The 20,541-nt window shown below is 39.1% G+C and overlaps 1 protein-coding gene across 6 annotated transcripts in view; it reads right to left on the bottom strand.

Moving 5' to 3' along the window:
- INVS (inversin) overlaps window positions 1-20,541 on the bottom strand; it is a 181,354-nt gene that overhangs the window by 79,604 nt on the left and 81,209 nt on the right. For all 6 annotated transcript variants that reach the window (XR_011381216.1, XM_002708147.5, XM_051856218.2 and 3 more), the window contains one exon: window positions 2,421-2,594. Coding sequence is in view for 5 of the 6 variants with exons in the window: in XM_002708147.5 (XP_002708193.2) it covers window positions 2,421-2,594 (174 nt within the window). In the remaining variant the exon portion in view is untranslated. The remainder of the gene's footprint in view (window positions 1-2,420; window positions 2,595-20,541) is intronic.

The raw sequence follows: 20,541 nt of genomic DNA, 5'->3' as shown, positions 1-20,541 counted from the left end.
CATAAATATAAATTTTAATTGTATTTAGGTGTACAATTCAGTGGCATTATGTATGTTGTTATACAACCATCACCACAATCCATCTCCAAAATTTTTTCATCTTTCCAAGCTGAAACTCAATAGCAATTTGATGATAATTACCTGTTCTCACCTGCCTCCAGCTCCTAGCAATCATCATTATAATTCTGATATCAATGAATTTGACAATACTAAGTACCTCCTGAGAGGAATCATGCTTGTGCTTTCATGTCTGACTTATTTCATTTGGCATAATGTTTCTCCAAAGTTTATTCATGCTTAGCATATGTCAGAATCTCATTCCTTTTAATGACTGAATTGTGAGGTAGGCATGGTGATGCAGTGGTTAAGATGCTGCTTCGGATGCCCACATCCCATATCAGAGTACAAGTTCAAGTCCCAGCTACTCTGTTTCCAATCTTGCTCTCTGCTAATGAAACTAGGAAGCAGCAAATAACGGGTCCAAGTACTTGAGTCCCTACCACCCATGTGGGCGACCTGCATGGAATTCCTGGCTCCTTACTTGGGCTATGCCCAGTTCCAACTTTTGCAGTCATTTGGAGAGGGAACCAGAAGATGGAAGATTTCCTTATCTGTCTCCCTTTCTTTGTTACTCTGCCATTCAATTAAACAAATAAATCCTAGAAAAAGGCTGAATTGTATTCCATTAGGTTGACAGACAGATATCCACAGACAGATACACAGACTTGTAATTACCACATTTTGGTTTTAATGTATATTATAAAATGATTGATCTGTGAAAGGAAATTTAAAAAATCCTTTAACACAGATAGTTTGAGTCACTGCTTTAGGCTGTAGTATTGCTGTTTCTCTGTGCCTGCTTTTAGACTATGCAGATCTGTTTTCCTTCTGTCTGTTTAGATAACCTCCCATCCCTGTTCAACAATGGATGAAAACACAGACACTATAAGACATCAGAAAGTTCCCAGAGTATTTTAGGCAAGACATTATAAATCCCAAGACATCTATAGTTTCTTAAGTGATTACTGGGTCTTTGTGTATTGTTAAAGTGCTTTTTTTCAGTGAAATATTAGTGCTACAAATGCCATGAATTAATATACAGTAGTTGTTATTTTTAGATTTTTTAAAAATATTTATTTATTTTTACTTGAAAGTCAGAGTTACACAGAGAGAGGAGAGGCGGGGGGGGGGGGGGTCTTCCATCTGCTGGCTTACTCCCCAATTGGCCGCAACAGCCAGAACTGCACCAATCTGAAGACAGGAGCCAGGAGCTTCCTCTAGAACTCCCACGTGGGTGCAGGGGCCAAGGACCTGCGTCATCTTCTACTGCTTTCCCAGGCCATAGCAGAGAGCTGGATCGGAAGTGGAGCAGCCAGATCTCGATATGGGATGCCGGCACTGCAGGACAGGGCATTAACCGCTGCACCACAGTGCTGGCCCCAATATACAGTAGTTGTAAAGTTAAAGCTGATCTCAAAGCTCTGGGTAACACCTAAACAGAATCTGAAAACTACATAAAGAACACTATAAAGTGAAAGAACTACTCAAGTAAGTTTTGTGGATGTAATCCTAAGAGTCTTAATAGGATTTAATAAGATTCTATGACTAAGTACCTGGTGAAAAGGAGAGAAATATTACTTCTTACTAACTAAAGAGCACATTTTTTCCTAAAAAGAATGATTAAGGTATCGATGAAAACAATGACCAGTGTGTACAGTATGTTAAAATTCAAGAGAAAGAAAAATAACAAATCCTAGCAACAAATGCCAGGGCAAATTTTAGTCCTGAAATAAAACTGATAATTATTTCATAGCTAACATTTATCGAGAGCATACCACACATTGGGCATTGTGCTAATTTAAATGTCTTATTTTATCTTCAATAATTCCATATCCTTTTCTCATGTATGATAATATTGAGGCATAGAGAGGGAATTTGCCCAAAGATGAAGAACAAGTGAGCACTGCCTTCTGGGTTGAAATCCAAGAGGTCTAACGGCAAACCCCAGGCTTCTGAATCACTTATGCACTTACGACACTGTTCTGGGCACTGGCCACCATTATCAACTACCAGATCTAACTACCATGATCATCTGCTAAATATTGGATTTTGGAGTTAGACAGCCCTGGGTTTGAATTCTAGGCCTGCCATTTGGATTTTGGGCTAAATTTTAATCTCCCTGAGCGTCAGTTTTTCCATTTGTAAAAAAGAGATGATACTACTTACCATACACTGTTGTTAGAAGGTAAAATGATGGAACTTAAGCAGAATACTTTCTTGGGATGTATAGAGACTTGGAATTGTTCCACTATGTATTTGGGTGATGACTTAGGACTTCTTCCTTGAGGTTTTAGTTTCACATCATTAAGAAAGTATTTGCTTTCTGCTCTTATTTGTCTGCAACTTTGACAAACCATTACCTTGTTTTTATCCTGGGTATCCACCTCTCCTGGTGCCATAAACTTCAGCAGAAGTGCCAAACACTTAGGGCTCTTGTGTCGGGTGGTCAAGTGCAAAGGAGTCATCTCTTCTAGATCCTTTTGCATCCAGTTTGCTCTGCGTGTAAGTAAGAGTTTCATGAAACGATAATTTCCCTAAATACAAAAACAAGACACAATAAGAAGAAAGTTACTTTGGGGCCCCATGATTTTTAATTAGAATATTTTTAAGTATTTTAATTATTGTTCTAGATTAATAACATTCAGAGAAGTTGATATAAGAAAAAATATTTGTAATTCCATTACATGAAGATATCATTTGTTTTTTTTTTTTTTCCATTTTCCTCCTAATAGTTTTTCACATGAATATAATCCACAGTGTCTGATCAAAATTTTGTTGGGCTAAGGCAACATGTTGCATTTTACTGGTCTATTGTTAGTTATCTAGATGTTTCTAATGTATTTCTTTTTCGACAGTTAATTTTTCCATGAGAATAAATGTTCAGGAACCAAATTGTTGAGTCAAAGGAGTTTACATGTTTTATGGTTTCTGGTGTATTTTCCAGACTGTTATCTAAGCAGCAGCAGTGTGTGGGTGTATTAGTTTCAGCACATTCTGACCAAAATGATAGCTATTATTTACATCCAAAGTATAATACACTTGTGACATAAACAGATGTTAAACCCTGATATAAGAACGAAGAAACTTAGATTCAAAGAGGTTTGACTCGTGGTCCTCTGGTTATTAAGGAGGGAGCAGTTAGTTTTCTTGAAGAGGGTTATTTATAGGCACAATTGAAATGGAAACAGCTGACTCAAACTCTGGGTACTAGATTTATTTGGTCACCCAAATGCCAACCCAGAAGTCACTGTTGGCCCATCCACTTGCAGGCCATACTTTACATGTTAGTTAAATCTTCAAATTTCTTAGAATCAATTCACTAGGAGAAAAATGCTCAAGGACTACAGCAATATAATGCTGTGGATCCAGGCCAACCAGTAGGGGATCTTGAAACAAAATTATCTAAATACAGTTCTTTTGAGCTCTCTTCTGAGACCTAGTTCCTTAACTCTAACTCTGGTTGTAGGCTTCTGTAGGATTAGTACCACAGATATTTCAAGGTTAACATGACCAAACAATATTGCATGATCAAGTTCTCTGTTCATGCTTATTTCTTTCTCCCAATTCAAAGCACAGTGTTGCTATCTGTCCTTTTCATGTTCTGATACCCTCTTTATCCTTAACCTTGTTGGAGGTGGAGGTTTTTAGTAAAAAAATGCATTGATGTTCTATTATGAGGGGCTATCAATATTAGGAAGACATTTGTTAATGAAGCAGATGACACACTGTGAAGAATGTGAGGTTCTATGGCTAAGGGGACCAGCCAGAGCAACAGTGAAATGCAGAAGGATGAATGAGACTAGCCCTTTGCTCACTGGAGCCAAGATATGATTAACTCAGCCCATGGCTGGGGCAGAGCTAAGAGGAGACAAGAAAGATGCAGTCTAGGAAAGAGGGGTCCATGAGACTGTTTACAGTAGATAAGAAGACTTGGAATTGCCTGAAAGGTAACTAACTCAGCTCAATGATTTCTTCTCAGAAAGGCTTTCCTTGACAACTCTAAGTAGAAGTTATTCTGATATTCTTTATTCTAATAACTTTTCATTTCCTTCATAGTACTTATCTCACTTTATAGTTACACATATATTTAGTTGTTTCCTTTTACTGAAATATCCCTTACAAAAAAAAAAAAAAACTCCACAAAGAAAGAGACCATGTTTTGTTGAGTTGTGCTCAGCATAGCTCTTAGCACAAAGTAAGTGATGACTATGTAAGTAAGGAGAAATGAAATATCTTCCAGAAGCTTTTGTTTTCATGTAAAAATTCTAACTCTAACTCACAGTTGCTATATTAGATCATAACAGTTAAAACTCTTAATTCTTGAGGCGAGCACTTGATTTGGTGATTAAGACACCACCTGGGATGCCCACATCCCATATCAAAGTGCCTGGGTTCAAGCCCTGGATCCACTCTTCATTCCAGTTTCCTGCTAATGTGCACCTGGGAGGTAGAGGGTGATGGCTCTAGTAGTTTGGCCCTATTACCCACGTATAGAGAACATGGATTGAGTCCCTGGCTCCTTGGCATTTGTGGAGTGAACCAGTGGATGGGAGCTCTCGTTCTGTCTCTGACTCTTTGCTTTAAAAAAAACAAAAACAAAAACAATCTTAATTCTCAAACAGCTGTTAGTTGGTTATTCTTTTTCATGTTTAATTTATCTGAGCTTTATTAATAGTGTTATCTCATCTGAGACATCATTTATCTAGACTTCCCATTTCATTCAATGCCAGCTTTTGAGAAAGAAGGTGCTAACATTTCCTCAAGAGGGCACCCTGCTCTAAATTTTTTGCCATATTTTCTTTGAAAAATAAAAAGTGTACCTAGGAAAAGCAAATCTATGTCATACTTCACACCAAAAAAAAAAAAAAAAAAAAAAAGCCTGGCCTTTCTGAGCATAACATTTCAAATATTAAAGAATAATTCATCATGACCTTTTAAAGACATTCAGACAATCATTTTGATTGTGAAATTAGAGGAAAAAGGAAGGAGAGGAAGCCAGTATATGTTGGGGGGAGGGTAACTACTGAGTTTCAGACAAAGTGTGTGGCATATTTACATTTTATGTTATTGTGGGGGCTCTACCTACACTTGGTACATTTCGGTAATATTTACTCATTTATTCTTTCAACATATATTCATTGGGCCTAGTTATAAAGCAAATAATAATGATATTTGCATTTCACTTTACTTATTACAATAGTCTTTGACATAGATGTCATCCTAGCTCCTCACAAAAGTCTTGTGGAAATTTTTCTTTTTAATTGAGGAAGAGGGAGAGAGAGAGAGAGAGAGAGAAGGAGAAGGAGAGGGAGAGAGAGAATCTTGCCTGTTGGTTTACTCCTGAACTGGGTGCCAAGGGATGCAATCTAAGTCTCCTACATGAGAGGCAAGAACCCCCTTACTTGAACCATCACTGCTGCTTCCCAGGGTCTGCACTGGCAGGAAGCTGGAGTCCAGACTTGAAGCCAATTAATGAACCCAGGCAACCTGATATGAGATTATGGGATGTAGGCATCCCAACTAGTATCTTAACCTCCAGGCCAAATGCCCATCCTGGAAAACTTCATTTAAAAAGTTTTTACTTACTGTCTTTATTTGAGAAGGAGAGAGATAGACAGAGAAAGAGAGCTCTAGTTCATTCTCCCAAATGCCCACAACAGCCAGGGATGGGCAAGACTGAAGTCTGGAATCAAGAACTCAGTCTGGATCTCTCATATGGATGTCAGGGACCCAGCTACTTGAATCATTATCTGCTGCCTCCCAGGGTATGCATTATCAGGAAGCTGTAATTGGGAACAAAGCTGATATTTGAAGACAGGTACTCTGTATGGGATGTGGGCATTCCAATCATTATCTTCATTGCTAGGCCAATGTCTGTCCCTACCCTGAAAAATTTTAATAGAGTAAATAAAGTATCCTCTGTACCCACATTTCTTCATCTGTCAAAAGGGATAACAATAACACCTGAAATTATATATATAAAATGAGATAGATAAATATATAAAGTACTTAGAAGAATGCACAAAGCAAATGCTAAGTATTTGCCTATATTATCAAGAACAGTTTTCTAGTGTGGTGGAAGCTATAAAACACAGATGGTCAGGTAGAACCTAGAATGGCCCATGACAGAGGGAATGTTGATATAAAGATTTGACTGTAATGCATGTAGTTCAGCCTGTAATTTTGGAAAGAACCAAGATTAGGGGTAGGTAAAAGTACAAATAGGATGCTATAAATTATGGTTTTTCTGATTTCTTCCCATTGCCTACTGTTTCATAGTATACTATACATAGATAATGATATAAATACAACAAAGCATACTCAATAGGAATTTGGCTGGTACCCTGAGGATGCATCAGCTGCACGGTCAGGACAGCTTCTCTCTTTTTTTTTTTTTTTTAATAACTGTGAATTTACAAAGTGCAACTTATGTATTGTTGTGGCTCCCCTGCCAACCTCCCTCCCTCCCACAGTCCTCCCCTCTCCCACTCCCTCTCCCATCCCGCCCTTCATTGAGCTTCATTTTCAATTACCTTCATATACAGAAGATCAACTTAGTATATACTAAGCAAGGATTTCAAAAGGCTGCACTCACACAACTGCTCAAGGTATAGGGTATTGTTCGACTAGTAGTGTTGTCTTTAAGTTTCATAGTAAAACACATTAAGGACAGAGATCCTACGTGGGGAACATGTACCCAGTGACTCCCGTTGTTGATTTAACAATTGGCACTCTTATACATGACGTCAGCAATCACCAGAGGCTCTTGCCATGAGCTGTCTAGGCTATGGAAGCCCCTTGAGTTCACCAACTCTGAACTTGTTTAGTCAAGGCCACATCACAGTGGAGGTTCCTTCCTCCCTTCGGAGAAAGGCGCCTCCCTCCTTGATGGCCAGTTCCTTCTGGCCAGCTTCTCCTATTCCAAAGGATACAGACCTATCAGAGATTATCTGAGAAGGCCAAGGCTAGAAACAATATAATTAATGCATTTGGACTAAAGCCAACTTCCTCCGTCTTCTGAACAAGCATCTATTCAACACCTACTTATGCAAATTCAATTTCTGAGTATAAGCAGAAGGGCAGAGAACTTTAAGAGCTAAAATCAAGAGCTTATTTCCAGTGTCACTGGAAAAGAAGGAACTTCTAGTTTGAGGCAGCAACCTATATTCTGAAAACGCTTTGAAGGATGCATGACTTGGGAACCCATATTTCAGGCTACTTTGCTTCCCATAAAGGCCTCTCAACAAAGAAACAAACAAAATGTCCAAACAGGGACAGGGGTTGTGGTGCAGGAGTTAAGACACAGCTTGGGATCCCACATTTGATATCAGAGTGCAAGTTAAAGTCCTGGCTACTCTGCTTCCAATCCAGCTTCCTGAAGATGTGCCTGGGAAGCAGCGAATGATGGTCCAAGTACTTGGATTCCTGCCTCCCACATGGGAGGCCTGGACAGAGTTCTGGGATACTGGTTTCTGCCTGGCACAATCATGGCTATTACGGGTATTTGGAGAGTAAACCAGCAGATGGAAGACCTCTCTGTCTCTCCCTCCCTCTCTGTAACTCTACTTTTCAAATAAATAAATAAACTTTCAAAATGTCTACTTATGTCATCAATAACTCTTGAAATGAGTATTTCTTTAGCTTTCAGGCGTATTCTTACAATGCAATGCTTTCAGGAGGGTTCAGAAGTTAACCATTTAGTATGATTTTTTAGGGCTACACAGGAACTGACCCTGACATAAGCCCGTTTTGGGATCTTTGTAATTTTTGACTGTGTAGAAAATGATACAAGAGTGAAGGAGGTAATAGATCAAAAGAGTATACATTCTTAAGAAAGTTCTTGGAGCCAGTGCTGTGGTGTAGTAGGTAAAGTCATCACCTGCAGTGCTGGAATCCCATATGGACACCGGTTCAAGTCCCGGCTGCTCCACTTCCAATCCAGCTCTCTGCTATGGTCTGGGAAAGCAGTAGTAGATGGCCCAAATCCTTGGGCCCCTGCACCCACATGGAAGACCTGGAAGAAGCTCCTGGCTCCTAGCTTTGGATCGGTGCAGCTCTGGCAGTTGGGGCCATTTGGGGAGTGAACAAGTGAATGGAAGACTTTCACTCTCTCCCCCAACCTCATTCTTGCTCTGCCTCTGCCTCTCTGTAACTCTGCCTTTCAAATAAATAAATAAATCTTTACAAAAAAAAAAAAAAAAAGAAAGAAAGAAATTTCTCATGGTTAGGTGAGCAGAAGTAGGAGAAATGAAGTTATAGGAAAGTCCTGATTGAGTCGCTAAAAGAACATTACTCTGATATGATAAGGTCCATTATGCCTCTGAAATGTAAAAACATTTCCAAATATCTCTGAAACAATGAATCAAATGTTTTTGTTAGGTATTCATAAGTTTTACATTAATATTCCTGCAACTATTGACACTAAGAGCTTCTTTTGTCAGTCACATAATGATTATGATGCATGGATTTCTCCCCAGTGACCAAGAGGAATCTGATCTCTGAATAAGTGAAAGAGAAAGAAGGCCTCTGGGAGAGTAGCACGCAAAAGGAATCTGGGAAAAAAATCAGCCCCAAATGCAGTTTAACCTTAGTTTGTCCATTTTTTTCCTCTCTTTTTAAAACAGATCTATTTATTTGAAAGTGGGTGTAGGGGAGGGAAGGAGAGAGAAAGAGAGAGAGAGAGAAAGAGTTGAAGAGGATGCTCTCTCATTTACTGGTTCACTCCCCAAATAACCTCGACAGGGCTGGGCCAGGCAAAAGACAGGAGCTAGGAACTCCATCTGGGTCTTCCATGTGGGTGGCAGGAGCCCAAGTACTTGGGCCATCTTTTGCTTCCTTCCCAGGCACATTAGTGGAAAACTGGATTGGAAGCATAGAGCAGCTGGGACTTGAACCAGTGCTTCAATTATGGAATTCTGGCATCATAAGATGTGGCTTAAGCTGCTGTACCACAGTGCTGGCTCCTGTCTGTCCAATTTTCTTAAGATGAACTCCTTTTTTAGAAAAGGAAATATTCTTGGACTGGCATTATGGTTGCTGCTTGCGATGCTGGCATCCTACATGGGCTCTGCTTCTGATCTAGCTCCCCACTAATGGCCTAGGAAAATAGTGGAAGATGGCATAAGCACTTGGGCTTCTGTTACCAAAAGTGGGAGACCTGGAAGAAGTTCCTGGCTCCTGGCTTTGGATAAGCCCAACTCCAGCTATTGTGGGCATTTGGGGAGTGAACCAGCAGATGGAAGATCTCTGTATCTCCCTCTCTCTAACTTTGCCTTTCAAATAATTAATTAACAAAAAGAAATAAAACATAACAGATGTGGCAGGAGCTCCCTTTGTGTACCCAGTTCCATTACCTTCTCTTCCTTTTGGGAGATTACTATCCTAAATTGGGTGTTTACTATTCCAGTGAATGTTTTTTTATATTTTTATATCACTTAAATATATATATGTATATCCAAAATTTACATAACATTGTTTTACATGTCTTCAGTGTACATATAAATAGTCCCTGTGAATCACTTGCAATAGTTCTGAGATTTATCCAAGTTGCTTTGGTTCATACATTTTCACTGGAATAAGTATTGTGTCATATGAAAATAACGTATTTGTTTTTCTCTAGAGGAACATTTAACATGTTTCTCATTGTTACTATTACAAACAGTATTATAATGAATTTTCTTATACACATCTCCCAGTAAGTGGACAAGTATTTCTGAAACTTCCAGGTTGAAAAGGCTCTCTAAAGTAGCTACACCAGAGCCAGTGCTGTGATGTAGCAAGTAAAGCTGCCCCTGCAGTGCCAGTATCCCATACAGGCACAGGTTCAAGTCCCAGTTGCTCCACTTCCGATCCAGCTTTCTGATATGGCCTGGGAATCGCTAAAGGCCTTGGGCCCCTGCACTTGCATGGGCAATCTGGAAGAAGCTCCTGGCTCCTAGCTTCGGATCGGCTCAGCTCCGGCCATTTGGGGAGTGAACCAGCAGATAGAAGTCTCTCTCTGTCTCTCTCTCTCTCTCTCTCTGCCTCTCTGTAACTCTTTCAAGTAAAATAAATTAAAAAAAAAAAAAAAAGCTAATCCAATTTGCATTCCTCTCAGTAACCTATGAGAATTCCTGTTTCTCCAGATCTTGTTTTTTTTTTTTTTAAAGAATTTATTTATTTTTATTTATTTATTTATTTTTAATTTTATTTATTTGAAAGACAGAGTTACAGAGAGAAGTAGAGACAGAAGAGAGGTCTTCTATCTGCTGGTTCACTCCCCAGATGGCCATAATGGCCAGAACTGCACCAATCCAAGGCCAGGAGCCAGCAGCCTCTTCCGGGTCTCCCAAGCAGGTGCAGGGGCCCAAGGACTTGGGCCATCTTCTACTGGTTTCCCAGGTCATAGCAGAGAGCTGGATTGGAAGAGGAGCAGCCAGATCTCGAACCGGCACCCATATGGGATGCCAGCGCTTCAGGCTAGGGCTTTAACCAGTTGCGCCACAGTGCTGGCCCCTCTCCACATCTTTTCCACACTTGATTTTGTCAGACTTGCTAACTTTTGCCAATTTAATGGGTATATAGTTGTGCTTTATCATTGACTTACACTTCATTTAACTAATTAAGATGGATCATTTAAAAATATTTCCTGGCTAGGCGTTTCTTCTGTAAATAGCTTTTCTGGAGGCTGGCACTATGATATAGTGGGTAAAACTGCCACCTATAGTGCTGGAATCACATTTGGGTGCCAGTTTGAGTCCTGGCTGCTCCACTTCCATTCCAGCTCTCTGCTATGGCCCGGGAAACCAGTAGAAGATGGCCCAAGCCCTTGGGCCCCTTCACCTGCATGGGAAGAATCTTCTGGCTCCTGGCTTGGGATCAGCCCAGCTCCAGCCATTGTGGCCATTTGGGGAGTGTATCAGTGGATGGAAGACCTCTCTCTCTGCCGCTGCCTCTCTGTAACTCTGCCTTTCAAATATATATATAAATCTTTAAAAAAATAGCCTTTCTGAACCTGATTTGTCTTTTTCTTACTTTTCTAGAGGAGTTGTTTACATATTCTGGGTACTAATTCTTGATTGGTTTTGCAAATATCTTTTCTCTTTGTGTGGCTTGTTTTGTTAATTTGTTTATACTAGGAAGGAATTCATAATCTGAATAGTAACACTGTTACTTTTATTAGTCTTAGATGTCTTCATTTATTTTGGAATTTTTGACTACAGTTTCATTTCAGAGAGAAGATTGTTTGGTGTTGTTTTTTTTGTTTGTTTGTTTGTTTGTTTGCTTTGCTTTTTTTTTCTTTGCTCTTATACTTACAGCCACTTATATCTAGCTCCTAGTCCATTTTAAGAACCTGGTCTCACAATGATCTCTTGCAGCCCTGTGTTCAGTGACATACGGAAGATTATAGTTATTGTCACTGAGCTGGTAGGCAGTTTCTTGGCCCCGAGGTTTGGACTTTACCCTGCTCCTGCCACTTCTCTAAACAAATAGCTTCCTCTAAAATCATATTCTATATTAAGGCAAAGACTATCCAAAACTTCTAAGTATTTTCTTGGTTTCAGTACAAATACTCATACTTTAAGTCATTCAGTAGACAGGAAGGGGGTATCTTTCTAAACCAGATGTATCTGAAATCATATTGTAGGAGATTGCTATCTTTTCCTGGTAATTACCTCTATCATTAACTTCTAAGCAATTGGTCATGCATCTGTAAAATATTCAAGCATCCCCACCTCTACATTTTATTCCCCAGAATGGCTACCTTATTGTCCACATCTGCCTCTTCTTCAGCTGAAACAATTACTGTAACAGACTTCAATGCCTAAGATTTGGCTCATTATGCGTTTTCTCTGCTGGAATACCAAACATCTGGAGGCCAGATGTTTTCCCAAAACCAATACTTTGGGATCTATATGTTTCCAAATTAATCTCTTTGCATTCTTGTTTTCTTTGGGTCTCCAGGGCTTATATCTACTCTCATTGTTGCTGGCAGTAAAACAATATAAATAAAATTGTTCACTATATATACAAATGTTCAGTATATATATTTTTGTTTGCCTAAATGTTTGTGTATAATTTTCTCAAAAATATTGTATTTATAATAGCACAAAGAAAATGTAGACATTCTGTCATATTTCTTTTTAAATCCTAACATATCATATACTAAAATACATAAATTTAAAATTGAAATAATAGAAACCTGATTTTTTATTAACCCTAATGATATCTCTATAATTATATATTTATAAACTCTGCAGGCATTTACTGCATTAATTTTCTATAGAAAGCTTTTATTTAATAAATATAAATTTCATAAGTACAACTTTTGGATACTGCATTAATTTTTTTTAGATTTAAAAGTATTTATTAGAATCAAGGACTTCCAGCCAGAGCAGCATGGAGGGGGACATCCAAGGGGGGAGGGACTGGTGGCAGTTGGCTTTAAGTACAATTTCCAGGAGGAGAAAAATAATAAAAATAAACTTTACAGTACAATTAGACTGGCATTCAGTTACCAGGTGGGGACAAAAACCATCAAAAGGCCTGATTTACACTTCTCCATCTTGTCTGGCCTGCTAAGGGTGGGGTAGATTACTTGTTTTCACAATAAGCTGCGAGCTCTGGAGGAGCTTCCTTGCTATTCTCATGGTAAATTTGGAGATTCTAAAGGAAGGAGGGCAGCCTGTTAGATAAAAGTTTTGGGGAAGGAAGCAAATATTTTACACCCCAAATTCCATTGAGATCCCCTGACTATCTATTAACCCATCTGACTCCTCACACTCCCTCCTCCTGGAGATGGAAGCCCTAACTTCTGTTAGTGGGAACTGGGCAGATGATAGCTGTGGCTGCTTCATGTTGAAAAGGGGCGTCTTTGGGAAGGGGAGTCAAGGCATGGTTGCAGAAGGAGGTGGCTTCTCAGTAGGAACTGCATTAATTTTTAAAAAGAATCCCTGTCCTTAGAAAGTACTGAGGTCACAAATACAGGTGATCACATTAAATCAAATTTTTATGTAGTGGTTGCAGACACAAATGGTTTTGGGGAAAGCCACAACAGTGTTGGGAGAGACATTCTGCCATAGGCCTTGAATGTCCTTGCATGTACTTACTGGAGCACACCAAATATGCAGAGCCTTGATTACTCTTTACTGGAGCCATTTCTTGGAGTTGGGTTTCGTAGCAAGCAATCTTGAGGGGTAAATTAATGGCACCCACTGGAACAGACAGCAGGTTTGCTAGCTCTTGCTAAAACCTGGAGATTCCCCAATTCCAGCATTCCTCAGACATCATGAACAGCCACTGTATGCTGTGTCCATTTGGGTCTTCAGCATTGCACCATGGTTTATGGAGACAAGGGACACTGAAGTAAACATGCAGGTGCTCATGCTACTGGGTAAGCCACCCATAGCAAAACTTTTAAAAAAAATCTCTGATGGAGTCTGGTGGCTTCTATCAGCATCTGTAGCTAACTTGTTACCTTGTAAATAGGATAAAAATAATTTGTAAAATTGACAAGACAGGAAAAGAGGATGGAATGCTGACAGAAACATAGTTTTCTTAAAGAGAAAAGGACAAAGGCCCTGCAGGCCCACCATCAGAAACCCCCAGTTCCAGGGATGAGAAGACTTCCTGATATTATACCCAACTGGTAGGCAAGGTTGAAAGGGCAGTTAAGGAACCCCACTATCCCATCTGTTAATGAGTCTGAATGGTGAGAGGTAGAATTAAAGCAAGTTGCACAGATTAGGCTTTGGTCTTTGCTTACCTTCCTCTGGACAGGCAGAGAAAGAGATGGTAGCATGATGATGGGACAGCCAACTGAAAGGCCGTGTGGTTGTGGCACCAAACCAATGAAACTCCAAAGCATAGATAAATGACAGAGTGAGTAATCACAATGTTGCTGTTCAATATAGAACTTTGGGTGAACTGAAAGCATGAGAAGCTTACCTGATTGAGACATAAATTAACAACTGCTCAAAAAAGGGAAGTTAATAAAAAAAATAAAAAAAAAACTCATGCCTAACAGTATAGAATACATATTGGTAAAAGGCAGTTCTATAGGCTAAATATTTGTGTTCCCCAAAAATCCTACATTGAGATTCTAACTGCCAATGTGATGGATTAGGAGATGAGAGTCCTTGGGAACTGTTTAGGTGATAGAGCCCTCATGAATGGGATTAGTGCTCTTGAGACCTCAGAGAGCTCTCTTTCTCCTTTCTGCCATGTGAGGACGCAGCAAAAAGATAGCATCTAGTGTGTCCTCACCAGTCACCAAATCCACTGGTGCATCCATCTTGACCCCCCCAACACCAAGAACTGTGAGGAATAAATGTTTGTGACTCCAGCCTCCCAGCCTATGGCTTTTTCTTATAGTAGCCTGAGAAGAAATAATGAAGAATCTAAGAAGGAAATGACAAGACGATTTATGTGTTTAGAAAATACTCTCGTTTAGAAAATACACTGATTTGAGGAGGAAAAATCAAATGCAAGGGGAATACTCAAGGGGTTATTACAATGATCCAGAATAGAAATGTTGAGGGATAACTGGAAATAAGAGACAAAGTAGTAACACAATAAGAGTATTCCTGAAAGAGTATAAGATGGAAAGTGGTGCCAACAACTGAGAAAGGAAAACTAGGGTTTGGGATGAAGATTTTTTTTTTTTTTAGTTCTCTCTCCTTTCCAACACGTGGAATTTGAAGCATCTAAGGAGAATCTATGAAGAGATGTCTAGCAAAAAAAAAGGGGTGGGGGATAGGAGCTGGTGTTGTGGTGCAGCAGGTTTAAGCCACGGCCTGCAGCGCTGGCATCCCATATGGGTGCTGGCTTGAGTCCTGGCTGCTCCACTTCCAATCCAGCTCTCTGCTGTGGCCTGGGAAAGCAGTACAAGATGGTCCAAGTCCTTGGACCCCTGCACCCGCGTGGGAGACCCAGAAGAATCTCCTGGCTCCTGGCTTCAGATCAGCTCAGCTCTGGCCACTGTGGTCATTTGGGGAGTTAACCAGTGGAATGGAAGACCTCTCTCTCTCTTTCTATGGCTCTACCTCTCTCTGTATCTCTGTCTTTCAAATAAATAAAATAAACCTTAAAAAAAGGATAGATAAGAATCTGAGGATTGGAAGAGATGGATACATTCAAGTTTCGGGTTGATGGGTCATTTATTAATAGCTGCCTCAACTGTTTTCTCCAAAGACAATAGTTTTCTAGCATGAAGTACATACACTAAAAATATGAACCTCTATGTCATATTTGAAATATAAATATGATTCTAATGTTCACATAAATGGCTCATTACAGTCAATCCTATCTAGCTAGTATTGTTCTTTTACCTATACCATGGGATATCAATACCATAACAATCAGAGAGTACAAATGCTTGCATGCTTAGATAATGTCCTTGTCTCAATTGATTTAGGTGTCTGGTTATATACTAGTTTCTTAATCTTTAAAGTGAATTTTTATAAGAAAGCAAATGGTTATAAAAGTAAAATTATTGAAAGATATGAATTCATTGAGCTATGGAAATGAAATTAAATCTGCATTTCTTTTCCCAGTAACACACTCTCTCTTTCCTTAACCTTCTGATTGCTAAGTCTAAATACTGTATTTTATAACTGAAATTTCTAATTATTCAACTATGATGGTAACTGCACCACTAACCTGCCATCTTAAGCAAATCACCAAAAATAGTTTTAAAGTTATCTGACAATTCTCTAAGCAAAGGCTAAGAATGGCGCTTCAAAGACAGAATTTGAGCTTGATTTGCTATTTTCCAAGTTTAAGATGTTCATCCATCTGGCAGAGCAGCTAGACAATACATCAGCCAAGAACATCTTTCTGGCTTGAAACAGATTCTGGCTCTCCAAGAGGATTTGACTGAAGGAAAGGCAACATCTTTAGTTGCTCTGTGGCTGAACTCTTCTAATATTTCTTCCCAATGCCTCCTCCAAGCCTTGGCTCCTCCCACTAACTTGGCTTCCACAGGAATAGACAGAGCTATCAAGTGGCACACAGTCAAACAGCAGAAGAAAAAAAAGAATATGTTACTGTAAAAAAAAAAAAAAAAAAAAGAAAGCAAAAAAAAAAAAAAAAACCAGAAAAAGAAAAAAGGCCTTTTCTATAAGAGGAAACTATGGAATGGTATTCTTGATTTGGAAGCTTCTCTCTCTCTGCCTCTCCTCTCTCTGTGTAACTCTGACTTTCAAACAAATAAATAAATCTTTAGAAAAAAAAAGAGTGAGGCTTTAAGTGGGCACAGCCATTGAGAATGATTATAAAATGTATTTTGTGTCTCATAGTTGATATTATATTTATTGGACATTTCTTTTGTCTTCAAACAGTATTTCTCAAGCTTTAGCATTCATCAGGGTCATCTGGAGGCCCTGAGAACACAAATTACTGAGGTCCTCCACCGAGCTTCTCATTCGCTATATCTGATGTGGGGCCCAAGAATCTGCATGTCTAACAAGCTTCTGGGATGTGCTGCAGCTGCTAGTTTAGCAGTCCACACTTTCAGCACAGGGATTTAAACAAAGAACTGGATCTAGGAGTTCTAAACCTCCTGGAACTTTCCCATCTCAGATCAATGAAATCAGAATGTATGATTATGGAATTATTATTTCTTAAATACTTGGCAGGCGATTAAAAATACAATCAGGATTGATTGCCCTACTTCAATCATTCATTCAGCATTCAATAGTTATCTGTATCAGACACTCTGCTAAGGGTTGTGGAAACTGAAAATAATTAAAATACAGATGTATGTTCACACAAAAGGGGTGTAAAATCATACCACAGAGACAGACTTTCAGTCCTTTGTGGAGGGGAGGCAGGTTTTGATCAGGAAGAGCTTCATAAAGGAGGTAGCAGTTGAATAGGACCTTGACCTGGAATCACCAATGCATTTAACAGCCCTCTATGTCTCCATCTCGTTTTTATTCGCTATTTCTTTGAAATGGTCTATGATGTGATTTATTCTGAATTTTATGTGAAGTTTAATACAAAAACAGCTTCAAGTCTCACTCTCCTTCTAATCAGTTTGTCCCCATAGGCTACTCCTATACAGATATTCTGAAGCCAACATTAGTAAGCTGTATACAAATACATCAAGTCTCTTATATCTGCATTATTACATGGGGCAATAATTCCCACACTATGCCTCACTTTGGTCATAGCAGATAGTGAGACTATTTGCATACGTTGTTCACTATTGTAACACAATGAGATCAGTTCTAAAGAGGTCAGGACAGAGAGCAGTAAGAACTCGAAGAGGGGTTCACCTAACCCAGCCTTGAGATGTGGTAAAGGCTTCCTGGAGAAAACAGTGCCTGAATTGTATCTTAAAGGTTATGGATAATTAAGTCAGCTTAAAGCAGGAAAGAGGCTGCATGTGCAAGGGAACTGTGTGTGGAAGATGAGGAAGAGGTGACTAGGATAAAAGCATTAAATAATTAGAATGCTGGAAGATCAAATAGAATGCAGGACACAGGAAGCCAAAAAAGTAAGCCAGAAATCCATGGTTAAGGATGCCAAGAAAATCAGGCTTCTGAAGCATTACTGAAGGATTTAAGGCAGTGACACGAGAGAGCTCTCAGCCCATCACCTTCACCTCCAAAGGCAAGTCACTGAATTTCTCCTAGCCAGTCTCTTCCCACATGAAAAACAGGAGGTTGGATCATGATCTAAATCTCACCCAGTTTACTGTTCTTTGTATGATTTTAAGAGACAGAAATCTATTCTTTACAGCTACTGCAAAAATAAATGTTTTTAAATTTAACTACCTCTACATAATTTTTAATAATTTTTATTTTCCTTAGCCAAAGGGTAATAGTCTTTTAGTCTCTTTCTTTTTCCAGATACAAATAACTCAATTTCCTAGTATATGGAAATTTAAACTTCCATGGATCCAGAAATGTTCCCCCATGGGGAGTTAGGACGGTTTAATTAAAGGAGAATGGATTGTAGAATCAGTCAGATATGGCACTTCATTGGCTGTGTTAACTGTGAGCATGCTGGTTCTCAAAGTCTCAGATTTACCGTTGGTCAAAAAGACGATAAATTAGTGACCAGTTCATATAATGTGCTAAATACATATTGGGTTCTTTTTCAGATACTACTAAGGCTTTCCTCTCATCATAAAGTAGTCTTTGCAAATGAAATGTTTTTCATTTGACTGTGTTTCAGATAAAGAAAAATAAGTAATCATTTATTCCTAATGTTCTCATTAGTTTATGTCCATTAAAATCTGTCTGGTCTGTTCTTACTGACTCTGACCAGCCCTCTGAGTGACATCGCAAATACAGTCAAATGCACCTCTTGGCTCCTCTGAAGCAGCCTAAGTTTTGTGGTAGCCCCCATCTTTAGCTTTCCAACAATGAACCTTATTTTTATTGATCCTAACATGCAGTTTAAAAAAATCAATTCATCTACTCTAAGATGTGTGCCTTTGGGGGAACTGTTTCAAACAACTGATTGAATCCATCTGTTGCCTTCTCTATTTCAGTTCCAAACTAGGATGGGATTTCTTCAACAGTGGGAAAGACAAATGTACAAAAAATTCAATTAAACTCAGAAGCCTTTAATGAACCTCATTCAGGCTATGTATGCATTAAAGGTTTTAATTAAATGCTGAGCATACTGAGTAATCTGACTTGGCAACTATCACCTATTTTCAAAAATGGTAGCCTAAGTTTTCACAGAGGTGATGCTTGAATTCAAACCTGTATCTTCTAGCCTCAAGTTCAGTCATCTTTAGAAAATTACATCATAACCTATTTCCACCCAAAAATCAACCCTTGAACTCTGTATTGCTCTTATTTGTTTGTTAGAATTCAAGACCTTTCTAAACTTAAAGAGGTAAGAAGAAAGATTGCAGATCAAAGATTATTTTAGATTTGCCTATTTGTAGTTTATCTTGAGGTAGATGTCCCGTTTGTTACAGTGATACTTTAATTCACATTACACATACTACAATTCTTAAACCAATATTTTAGTATTTTCTCCAAGTCCTTTGTGAATCAGTTGGAAATAAACAAATATAAACTTTACTTTAAATAAAAAAAAACCTGTTTATTTGAGAAGCAGAAACAGTTAGAAAGCTCCTGTCTACCAGTCCATTCTCCAAATGGTTGCAATGGCCCCTTGCTATAGCTGGAGCCAGGTACTCAAACCAGGTTTCCCAGATGAGTGGCAAGAACCCAATTAAGCCAGCGCCGTGGTTCACTAGGCTAATCCTCCAACTTGCGGCGCCAGCACACCGGGTTCTAGTCCCGGTCGGGGCACCGGATTCTGTCCCGGTTGCCCCTCTTCCAGGCCAGCTCTCTGCTGTGGCCAGGGAGTGCAGTGGAGGATGGCCCAAGTCCTTGGGCCCTGCACCCCATGGGAGACCAGGAAAAGCACCTGGTTCCTGGCTTCGGATCAGCGCGGTGCGCCAGTCGCAGCGCGCCGGCTGCGGCGGCCATTGGAGGGTGAACCAACGGCAAAGGAAGACCTTTCTCTCTGTCCTCTGTCTCTCTCTCTCACTGTCCACTCTGCCTGTCAAAAAAAAAAAAAAAAAAAAAAAAAAAAGAACGAATGAACCCAATTAGTTGGGCCATCACTGCTGCCTCCCACAGTCTGCATCAGCTAGAAGCTTGAGTTAGAAGCAGAGCTGGGCACTGAACCCAGGCACTATTGTAAAATTGGGAAACTGAAGCAAAAAAATCACCTATAATTTCATTACCCTAAAGCTAACACAAGCTCTGCTAGCATTTCTGTGCATTCTTTAACTTTTTTGTTTAATATGAGAAATGATTTGTATCAGACTATCTAATTTTATATCTAAAATAGGCAGTGATTTTTAAAATAACCTGCTATTTGACAACCATTATAATAGCAACTGATTCAGGTGGAAGTGGCCAAAGAATGCTAACACTTATGGGTTACAATTTGAAGAGAATCAGTATATTTTCACTGTTTCAAAGTAGCCCCACAAGATATTATAAATTACAAAAATAAAAATACTTATGCTATGGTGTGGAGCAACCTGGCGGATGCCACTTCATGCAAGAGAAAAAGTAGCATCACTGTTAGAGGGAAAAATGGTATCACATGCTTGCTGATACAATGTACTAAGAATACACTACTACTACTGTGGTATTCTTGACAGAAGTGCATAATGTGAGTCTGAATATGAGAAAACATTAGGCAGACTTAAAAGGAAGGTTATTCTAAGACTTAACTGGCGTTTACCCCTGAAAAATGCGAAGCTCTTCACTGTCTTTCAAATACCAAACACACCGAGGCTGAGGGATATTACAAATTAACGAAGTCAAAAAAAGGCACAAACGTTGAGTGTAATACTTGATCCTAGAGTTTGTTTTGTGTAGATGATGTTATTGGGATAAGTGGCCAAATCTAAATAATGTGTGTGAATTACATAATAGCGTTTATGTTAATTGAATGATTTTGATAATTGAACTATGGTTATGTAAGGAAGTGCCCTTACTTTTAGGGCACTAAAAG

This window comes from Oryctolagus cuniculus, chromosome 1, assembly GCF_964237555.1.
Source record: "Oryctolagus cuniculus chromosome 1, mOryCun1.1, whole genome shotgun sequence".
NCBI classification, from domain to species: domain Eukaryota; kingdom Metazoa; phylum Chordata; class Mammalia; order Lagomorpha; family Leporidae; genus Oryctolagus; species Oryctolagus cuniculus.
The sequence above is the reverse complement of the archived record's forward strand: the minus strand, read 5'-3'. Positions and strand labels throughout refer to the sequence as shown.